Source organism: Budorcas taxicolor, chromosome 4 (assembly GCF_023091745.1).
Source record: "Budorcas taxicolor isolate Tak-1 chromosome 4, Takin1.1, whole genome shotgun sequence".
Lineage (NCBI taxonomy): Eukaryota > Metazoa > Chordata > Mammalia > Artiodactyla > Bovidae > Budorcas > Budorcas taxicolor.
Genome location: NC_068913.1, coordinates 47,330,278 through 47,341,402, shown reverse-complemented (window position 1 = coordinate 47,341,402; position 11,125 = coordinate 47,330,278). Strand labels below are relative to the sequence as shown.

Here is an 11,125-nt window from a genome sequence, read left to right as displayed (position 1 = left end):
AGGATAGTAAGCTTAGTTTCATTTGTTTCCTTTTGGGGGGCTCATAAACAGTATTATAAATAAATTATTTGAGCTTTGTTTTGAAGAATGAGATTTCCCATTGTTTCATGTTATTTGCTTAATGTTTTAACTTTGAAAAATCAATATTACAGTTAAAGACCATTTTAATGCATAAATACTACACTTTTTGCTCCTTATGTTTACATATTGATATACAGCAATTTTTAGGACTCTTTAAAATATCCCTCATGCATAACTGTTGGAGATTCACAGCTTATGATGTGTTCATTTTTTTAAATAGGAAACTGTTTCCACATTTTCTCATACTCCTTAAACTGATGTATTACCAAAATTTTTTGTTTATAAAACTAATTCTGACACATATAATTTTTTCCTTCAATTAAAACTCGAGTTTTAATACAGCAGGCCTAAAAGTACAGCTATTAAATATGACATAGAGGATTTTAGTGAGCTTTTTACTATTGGGATATTTTCTGAAGACACATTCTTTCTGTGGAAAAAATAACATACCATTTGAGCACCAACTTCCATCTACTACTATGACATTTTTAAAGGATTATTTGCAGGTTAATGTGTAATAAACATATACTCTCTGTGTGCAGTCTGACCCAGAGGACTGGCCCGACTATCTTTGTGATGATAACTTCTGTATCTCCTTTGCTAGGCCACTTTCTTTGTAGCTTCAGATCCCATTTATTCTGGACCTCTTTAACTAGTTACCCTGTAGACACTCCAGATTAAATCTGAGAAACTCACTTTAGTGTTAAAGATAAAACTAAATCCCATAAAGATAACACTAAATCAATAAACCTTCTCCTTCTTTATTTTTTATTTCATTATCTGCAAAGCCTAAAATCACCTAAGAAACCTAAATGCTACTCTTGAAGACTCCAGCCTCCAACTCATTTAATCAGCCACTGAATTCTATAAAATTACTTCTAAATTTCTCTCAGTATGATGTAATAGAAAGATTAAGGACTTTGGAGTCAACCAGACCTATGTTCAAGAATATTCTACTTGAAAGATAAATTACTTAACTTCAGCTAGTTTTTTCCCATTCACAATCTACTCTATTGTAAAGCTTAAAACAGATAATATATGTATCACAGTGTCTGCCACATTATGTTTAATAAGCCTTCATTGCCATTCCTTGTTACCTCGTTTCCCATTCCTTTTGTTTAGGCCATCATCATTTATTGTTTCGATGTTTGCTGTAGTCAAATTGATTCTATTTTCCATGCTATAGTCAAAAGGAACTTCCTTAAAGTCAAGTGTTCATTTGCTTCTTTGCCTAAAATTGCTTTTTGGCTCCCTGTGGCCTATACAAGGTTCAGTCCTCTTAGTATAACATGCACTTGTATCCAGCCTGACCACCTGCCACTCTGTAGATTTATTCTGAAAAATTACTTGCTGGTCCCTGGCACGGGATTGCCTATTTGCTCCTTTTATGTCTTTATCTTGTCTTTTTTGTTCTTTTGCTTAGAATCCCTTTGCGGTCTCACAGGTGAACCCTTATTCTTAAGTCTCAGTTCCCTCCTCTGGGAAACTTTCCTAAATCTGTCTAGGCAGTAAGGCACTCCCTGCCAGGTGCACAAATTATTTACTGATTGCTTAACAGGTATGTCCCAGGCAGTACAGTATATACTGAAAATGGAGCTGTGAAGAAGACAGGGTTTCCTGCCCTTATAAAGCATCTAGAGATAAAACACTAACATTTAGACAATTATTTAGTTACAATTTTGTTGAATGTTACAAAGATAGTGTTATGGAAATGTATAACCCCATCTAGAGAGGGTGGATGAAGAGATACTGCAAGATTTGATGGATGGTCCCATTGTACCTTTTATAATTCTTTCTTAAAGTACTTAAACAATTGCATTTGAATTGCTTTAAATATATGATTTTTAACTAGCTGTAAGTTATAGGAGACCATGATTATCAAAAGATCTTTTTGGCTGTCACAAATACAAGATTCTGATTTTGACATCCATGACTTAAATCTATGTACATCAGGCACTAAGTATATGATCTTTTATCCCTAGCAATAACCCAGCCATTATTATCTCCTTTTTACAGATAAAGAAGTTTACAATTCAAAATTGAGGCTGAAAGTTCAGATTCTCTGTACAGAGATGCTGAACAATAGTCCTAATTGAAAAAATCCCCAAGCAAGATTCCCAAAATGGACCAAAGTTTCCCTAAATGGACCAGGTTGAGTGACCTCAGCGTGCACACTGGGGGACTTACCAAAATGCTGGCAGAGGTGATGGAATGTCCTGAAGGCTACCTTCTGTTTCCCCAAAATAATTCCTCAGAGTGGGAAGTCCGGTGCAGTCCAGGCAAGAGGAAGAGCATCCTCAAAGCACAAAGGATCTCAGCAGCTGATAGGGCAGTCCCTTTTCCGCAGTGTATTCCCACCTCAGAATTCCAGCTGCAAGGACAGGGTACAACTAAGGCCTTGCCTTTCAAGGCAAGGGTTCTAGGCAATCTGGCCTCTCAAGGAATTCTCCAATTCTCCACTCTCTCAAAAAAGACTGGTGTGGAGAAAACCTCACAGTGTCTATCAAGCCAATGGACCCCCTCCACCCCACCCCACTAACCTGGGAGTGTTCCAAAGTTGAGCCCCATGTTGGGCACCAAAATTGATGCTGAAAGCTCATCTTCTCTGTTCACCAGTGTAATCAAATCTCAGAGACAGAGTTTTGGGTGAAGTAGGAAAGGATAGCTTTATTACTTTGTCAAGCAAAGTTGTGGGGGTGGGCAGTGGACTAATGCCTTTAAAACTGTTGTGTCCCAACTTGGGGAAGATAGTGAGAAGTTTTATTGTAATTGTTCAAAGAGAGTGTGAGCAGCTTGCTGACGTTCTTCTGATGGGTTGGTAGTGAGGTTAAGTAGGCACCAGCATTATCAACCTTCAGGTCCAACTGGTCTGGGGTCAAAAAGCTAACGGGCAGCCTACTATCATTAACTGTTTATTTCTCCCAGCTGGAGTGGGGTTCAGTATCTGCAAAATGCCTAAAATGTTGTGCGAGTCCTTTGATGGGGAAACAGGACCTGGTCCCAAGGCTGCCCTTGACTGTTTTTCCCTGGGGTCACATCACCTACCTTGGCTAAGTAACAACCGCTTGAATGTGCCCACTAGAACTCAGGCATGGTCATGGAGGCTGAATGAAGGATATTTTCTGTTATCAAGGAAATGGGGGACACAGAAATGCTTTGGGCATAGGAGGCCCATAGGACCTGGCTGGACAGCAGTATGAATGGTTCAGCAACTCTTCCAAGGTCTCTCTGAGCTAATGGCCCCAATCCAGCAGCTTTTCGGACCCCAAACCCTCTTTTTACCACACATTTCTGTCTGCTTCTATACTTGTTTATTTTCACAATCTTTTAGCGTCTGGTTTTTAGTAAGTGTTCCACAAACAGCCTAATGCTAAAAGGAACGTTATCTTTCACTCTTGTTGCCTTCAGCAACTCACACTAGAACTTCCTCACGTTGAGGAGGAGAGGCATTACCAGATGTTCTCGCTTTTAGGCTTGCACTAAGGCTACTAATTCAAAATTGTTTGTTCAATGCTATTAGTCTTTTTTTTTGCACTGGAGACCAATTTCCCATACCCTCCTGACGAAAAAAAAAAAACCCACTTTTTGAGAATATTGGTCAACTGAGCCCACCTTCCTCAGTTGCCTGTGTGGAGGGGGGCCTACGCTTCACAACCTCCTTTCCCTCATGGGTGGGGCTACACGACAAACTTATCCATCACTTAAAGGTTTCTAAACTTGGCGCCTATAGGCGGGAAAACTGAAGCCACGGGCTCTCTGCTTACTGGGAGCCTGCGGGGTCCCCTCAGCTCCTTTCAGCACTGCCTCTGTTCGTTCTTCCAACTTCTAGATGGCAAAGACCACAGGCCTAGATGCCCACCACAAGAATATAGGAGCGGAACGGCCCCTCGGTGGCGCCAAAGCCCTACAGCCTCGGGCCTTGAAAGACTAGGGAGGGGTCGACGCTCCTCTTGCGCGCTGACGTCACGCCGTCGCTCGGCCACGCCGGCTCCTCCCAGAAGCCCGCGAGTCCGGTTTCCGGCGGGAGCATGGAGACCCTGGTGTAGGTGAAGCTAGGCTTTTGGACCCGGAGCTGGCCACGGGTTTCTCTGTCCTCTCGTAGCTGCCAGAATGCTTCACCTGGAAAATATGGTGCTTTGTCGCGAGTCCCAAGTGTCCACCTTGCAGTCCCTGTTTGGAGAGGTATTGTCGTCCAGCTATCTTTTCTCTTCTAAATCCCGGAGGCAAAGAATTTCATGGTCTTGGCGACAGTTTCCAGTTTTTAAATTTTCGTTCGAATTGAGGGGCCACAGACTATGTTTGCGTTTAGACAGGGGATGTAATAGGTCTGTCCCACTCCTCACCCAAAGTAACTTCTGAGGAGTGTTTTGAACTGTACTGGCCCTCTAACTAGGGCTCGTTGGCCCAGGCATGTTTTCTTACACACGCCAGTTTTGAGAGAGCGTTAATACAGAGTAGCAACTCAAAGGTGCTTCTTACCCCAGCTGTATAGGATTTTATCCAACAGGTGTGTTTGCACAGTGTTACTTACTCAAATCTGAATCCCCTCCGTTTCAGTGAGGTAGTTGCTCTAAGTCCTGTGTGGATGGGTGATTGCTGGGAAGGCCAGTAAGGTCCATCGTAGTGCATCTGGTTTAAAACGTCAGCGGCTTTTCCAGCGTTATTAAAGCACAGAAAGAGGTGCAGTCTTGGCTTCTTAACTAGCAGTTCGGGTGATGCCTAAGAGAAGAGGTTAAGTTTCCTCTGGATGAACGCCACTAGGGAGTCCTTTCCGTAGGAGCTTGCATTCATCAATTGAATACTTTAATCTACTTTTAAAGTATATTCTGGTGGCCTTTAGTGAGCCTTTGCTTCAGATTCATGAATGAGACTTGGGATTAATCAGATTCGGATCTCATCTGAAGGAGAGTAAATGAGAATTTAGAGTCATACTCATGTACTCCCCCTACGCTTCAGGTTTTTCTTGAGGACTGCTTTCATCCAACTAGCCGGATGGCAGCCTAGGGTGGCCTGTGAAGTGTTAGTGGAAAAGTACCAGCCTCCTAAAGGGGCGCATTAGTTAGGGAAGATGTCAATGACTGCATCCTCAGTCAATATTCTAGTTAATCGTAGTTACCCATATTATCACTGAAACGTTTTCTTGGTTATACCTCATGCATTCATTCCCTGGAGTTACATACCCAGATCTCTCCAAACAGAAGTGGTGCTCCTGAAAATGAATGTTGGCAAATAGAGATGAGTAGTATCGATTTGGTATAGATCAGAGAAACAAATCATGTTTAACAGTTTTAATAGCACTTTTCTGTAAGGTGCAGTGCATGTGGGAGATGCAAAGATTTGTAAAAAAAAAAAAAAAAAACTGGTTCATATTTCTAAGCAGACTCATTTATGTATTCAGGGAATTGTTACTGAGCACCTTCTCTGTTCCAGGCACAGTGCCACATCCAGAATTATTAGTTTATGTTAGATTTATGAAGGTGAAAGGTTAAATAACAGTGCAAGAGTTCAATTCTGGGTAACACAGAAAAGATGATGTAAGGTGGAGTATTATTAAACACCTTTTGGATGCAGACAAGTATGGCAGGATTCCAAAAACTGAGAATTTCAGTGTAGCTTGAAAAAGTGTCCTAATGAATATCTTGAGCTTCTCTTGAAAGGTGAAATATAGTATTTGGATAGCAGAGATGCTCAGAAAGCTTGCATTTAGTTCTTGAGACAGAATTTTTGAGCTAGTTAATTTGCAAGATGCTTATGTATAAACTTAAGAATCCATGAATTAGAACATCCATTTTTAGTTTATTGGGCTGCTATTGCCATAGGCATTTGCCATTAATATTTTCCTGTATAAACTGAGTTCCTCCTTTGTCTTGCAAAAAGGAAATTTGTAACTTGGTGGCTAGAATGTAATAAATGTCTGTGACTACAGTTAACCCTTGAACAATGTGGAAATTAGAGGTGCTGACCCCCTGTGTAGTGTAAAATCAGTGTGTAACTTTTGACTCCCCCAAAACTTATCTACTAATAGTCTTACAGATAAACAGTCAACTAACACATATTTTGTGTATTATATGTATAATATTTTGTTCTAATTTACAATAAAGTAAGCTTTAGAAAAGGAAATATTATTAAGAAAACCATAATAAAGAGAAATACATTCACAGTACTAAACTGAGTTACGTTGTCTACAAGATGAATTGTCTGTCAGTATGTACATCAGTATTGTCTTAATAATGCAAAGCATTGGGCATTTTATACATATTGGAAGAAGGGTGGAGAAAAGGGAAAGAGGGAGAGGGAGAGAAGGAAGGGAGAGTCTGGGAAACACAGACATACTGTATGGTACTGTAATCCTTTGAAAGCCAAGTTATAAAACAAAACTAATACATTATTAATTTTATATTAAATATCCCTCACCTTATGACTTTGTAAGGCTATACTATTATCTATATATATTTTATGCTTCATGGCATATCTAATTTTTTCTTAATTTTTTCTATATTTTTAGGCTATGTGGTTCTTCTGTGAGTTTTTACAAATTGTTGCAAATCTCCAGAATTTTTTCCATATATTTATTGAAAAAAAATCCATGTATGGGTGAACCCAGGAAGTTCAAAACCTGTATTGTTCAAGGGTCAAATGTACTGTTGTAGTAGTAGATGGTGATCATAGAGACTCTACTTTTTCATGGAACTTGAATTGTCACCCAATTTTCTTGTAATTATTTTTTAAGTGTATGTGAATTCTTTCAAAGCATATTTTGTCTCTGATTTTTGTACTCTTTAGTGCATCATGGTTTTCAGTGTTTAGTTGTTGTCTAATAAATGTTCACTGAATTAATGAAGCATATTTGCAATATTGACCAGACCATAGAGAGATGTTTGACACTTTTTACTTTTCTCTAGGCTGCTAACTCATAATGTACTGCAGGAGAATCTTGGGAATAGATGTTGAAATGTATGCTGTGTAGATTTGGTTGTTGAAAACAATGATGATATGTATACATTTAGGCCAGGGTAAATGTAGTATACATAATTCAGAAGTATTCTGTAAGTTTTCCTTAGAACAGGGGATTCTTGAAATTCTAGCCCTGTGATTCTGTATGCTTAGTTTCAGAGCTTTAAAATGTACAGTGAAGTTACAGCCTGTGAACTTAGATTCTATAAAAAAGAGCTAAGAAAAAGAAGTATGATCAGAATTGTTCTTAAAGAAATCTGTTAAATCTCCCATAAATTTGAAAAAACAAGCACATATATATATCTATATAATAATAAAATATTTAAGTATATATATATGTGTGTATATATATATGTGTGTGTGTATATATGTATGTATGTGTGTGTGTGTGTGTGTATATATATATATATATATATATCTGAAGGAGATCAGCCCTGGGATTTCTTTGGAAGGAATGATGCTAAAGCTGAAACTCCAGTACTTTGGCCACCTCATGCGAAGAGTTGACTCATTGGAAAAGACTGATGCTGGGAGGGATTGGGGGCAGGAGAAGAAGGGGACGACAGGATGAAATGGCTCGATGGCATCACTGACTCGATGGATGCGAGTCTGAGTGAACTCCAGGAGTTGGTGATGGACAGGGAGGCCTGGCATGCTGCAGTTCATGGGGTTGGAAAGAGTCGGACACGACTGAGCGACTGAACTGAACTGAACTGATATATATATAGTAATATGTCATATATAATACATAGGCCAAATATGATTTTTCCCGGAATTTTGAGAAAGAGTAGAGTTGAATTTAAGTTTAAAGTATAATGATGAATTCACTAAATGCTCACTGTTGAAAAAATTTGGATTAAATAATTTATCATGTAAAACTTTCACAAGTTGATAAATGTTTATTTTATGTTTGTGTGTGCAGATTGATATTTGCCTTTTTTCCCCTAGAGACATCATTTCAGCTTTCCGTCTATTTTTATTTATGGTCACACTGCCAGTGGAAAGACCTATGTAACACAAACTTTGTTGAGAAGTTTAGAGGTAAGACTACCCCAAGCTCAGTGTTAATTGATTTTTATTCTTAGACTCCTAGAAATGGAAGGGATCTTGGAGATGTTTAGTTTAAACTTATGTTTGTCCAAATTTATTTTGTAATCTTTTCTTTGTCCTCACTCTCTTAGTAAATTGAATAGTAAACGTGTTCTGTGGATTCTGTATCATTAATATCTTGACTCTGTGTAGCTTTAATCATAGCCATTGCTTCTGAGTTTCATTAATTGTGTTTGTTTCATTTATTTCCACAACAGTTTTCTAAGTGCAGTCTGTTCTTCACCCTGCAGCTAGTCCATGAAAATCTTAAATAAGATCTTTAGCAAAATGTTCAGGTGTTTTGCCGGTACATAAGACCCTCCGTGAGCAGAATTCAGTTTATCTTTTGTGATGTAATGCCTAAGAATTTCAGACAGAATCTAGTAGGCTTATGTTCCTCTTCTAGGTTCACCCCTTAGTGCTCTCCTCATCTGAAAAGTGGGGCTAATAGCAACAACATTTGGAATTTTTGTGAGAATTTAGTGAGTTAATATATGACAAGTTCTTACCACAATACTTAGTGTATAGTAAGCACTCAGTAAAGGTTAGATGCTATTACTCATGATTATTGCATCACCTCATTTTGTATCCTAAACCAGGGATGGGCAAACTTTTTCTTTAATGGCCAGATAGTAAATATTTTAGGCTTGTGGGCCAGGTACTTTCTATTACAACCTCTCAACTCCTCCTTAGTAAGAAAGCAGCCGTGGACAGTATCTATCTGAATGGACTTAGCTGTGTTCTCATAGAGCTTTATATATCAACAGGCTGTTGTTTGCTACTCCTGGTCCCAACTTTAGCTCACAGTATGTGTGTTTTGTGTGGCATACTGGAGTATTGACAGTTCTTGCTGTTTCTTACTTTGAACCCTGGGCATACACTGCTCCCTCTGCTTGGAATCACTTTCTTACACTCATTCTCTGCACCTCTCCTACCATGGAGTGCACACAGTCCTGGCTCAGGCATTTGTGTTTGTAAGTCCCTGTAGGAAGTGTCCAAAAATAATGTATTTTGAATAAAAGCATGAAAAGTGAATACGAAAGTTCCATATTTAAGGACTGTATTTCATTTTTTAATGTATCATGATTTTTGCTGCTAGTTAATCATTGTAATAAATGATGATTATCACGACTTTTTGTACAACTTTACAAAGAGACATTTAGGATATGTTGCCATTAAAGGCCATAGATAGCACACAGCAGTAAGCAAGACAGTTACTCATAACAGAGTTAGTGTGGACTCTAGTTCATAAAGGAGTGGCGGTAAAGGATGTCAGAAAATGCTGGTGAAATTGTGCCTAAGTAAATATATTGTAGCCTTACTTACACTGTTCCTCTGGAAAAGAAAAGCTTCATTGGGTGAGGTTTATAGAGCGTCACTAAAACTGGTTATGTTGTTTAGTCGCTAAGTCATGTCTGACTCTTTTGGGACCCCATGGACTGTAGCCCGCCAGGCTCCTCACTCCATGGAATTTTCCAGGCAAGAATACTGGAGTGGGTTGCCATTTCCTTACTCTGGGCATCTTTTCAACCCAGGGATTGAACCTGCATCTCCTGCCTTGTCAGGTGGATTCTTTACCACTGAGCTACCAGGGAAGACCAAAAATAGTTACAGGTGCCACGCCTCTGAGCAGTCAGTACTGCTTTGTGATTTCATTTTGAGAGCAGACTACATTTGTAAGTCTTTTGTTTCTTCATTGCTCCTGGAGTTACTTCCATTTTGGTAGTTGTTTAAATGAAAAGTTCATTCTCAATCCTCGCAGGTGGATTACCATGGTTTCTAACTCTTAATTTTAATTAGCATTTTTTTAAATCTAGATGTGTCCATCATTAAAAATATTATCTTAAAATTATAAATAAATTCTTACTAAGAATTTTAACATTCACATGTCCTTGGGGTTCTTTTTATGAATTCTTTAGAAGAAATTACAAGTTTTCTTTGAATCCCTGTTGGAGACAAATGAAAATTCAAATAATTGAAGTGAGTTTAACGGAGGGACTGTTTTACAAAGGTTGAAGAAATGTTAAGGGAACCAGTAAGGGATGGTGATGTGCTGAGAGCCTGTAGCTCCCTCAGACTTAAATGGACCATCAGAAGGAACTGTAAAGGCCCCAGCAAGAGGTGTAATCTGTGACAAGGGCTGCCCAGCTCAGCCTTTAGGAGAAGATGGAGCCACTGTCAAGCTCTGGGCCACTGAGGGATGGGAGAGGGAGTCAAGGGAATACTCAGGTTTTTTCTCTCACCACTTTTCGTCTGTCTCCTGGTTCTTCCCATTGACTGAATCCACTAGATCCAGAAAAACTAGAGTCTGAGCGATGCAGTCTGTAGTGGTCAGCCTCGGAGGGCACAGAGCAGTTTGGAGAATGGTGGGGTATAGATTCAGAAGGGCAAACGGGATATCCAGCAAAGCCATTATTGTGTTTGTGTGTTTTCTATTTACACTTTTTGTTTTTCTTTTCAGCTTCCACATGTCTTTGTGAATTGTGTTGAGTGCTTTACCTTGAGACTGCTTTTGGAACAAATTTTAAACAAATTGAATCATCTTAGTTCTTCAGAGGGTGAATGTTCTACTCATATAACTTGTGAAATATTTAATGACTTTGTTCGCTTATTTAAACAAATAACTGAAGCTGAAAATCTCAAGGATCAGACTGTATATATTGTAAGTAATTTAATTTCATTATATCATCTCTTACTTGAAAACTGATCTATTAAATCAGTTTCCATTTTTTTTTTGAGATCCATTATGTACAGTGCATTGTAGATGCTTATGTGATATAAAAAATGTTTGATATATTTGTTTTTTTAAACTGAGGTATAGTTTTTCAATTGAGGTGTGTATAGTTGATGTGCAATATAATAGAAGTTTCAGGTGTACAGTGTAGTACACCTGAAACATTGATTTGGACAGGGAGACCTGGCATGCTGCGATTCATCGGGTTGCAAGGAGTCGGACACAACTGAGCGACTGAACTGAACTGACTCCTTTTATAGTTATTAT

General features: G+C 38.8%; 1 protein-coding gene across 1 annotated transcript in view; it reads left to right on the top strand.

Annotated features, from left to right (window-relative positions):
* The first annotated feature begins 4,127 nt into the window (after positions 1-4,127).
* The window catches only part of ORC5 (origin recognition complex subunit 5), a 75,179-nt gene continuing 68,181 nt past the window's right edge, over positions 4,128-11,125 (top strand). Inside the window, exons 1-3 of the mRNA XM_052638870.1 lie at positions 4,128-4,263; positions 7,984-8,076; positions 10,586-10,786. Coding sequence (XP_052494830.1) covers positions 4,192-4,263; positions 7,984-8,076; positions 10,586-10,786 — 366 coding nt within the window. The 5' untranslated portion in view covers positions 4,128-4,191. The remainder of the gene's footprint in view (positions 4,264-7,983; positions 8,077-10,585; positions 10,787-11,125) is intronic.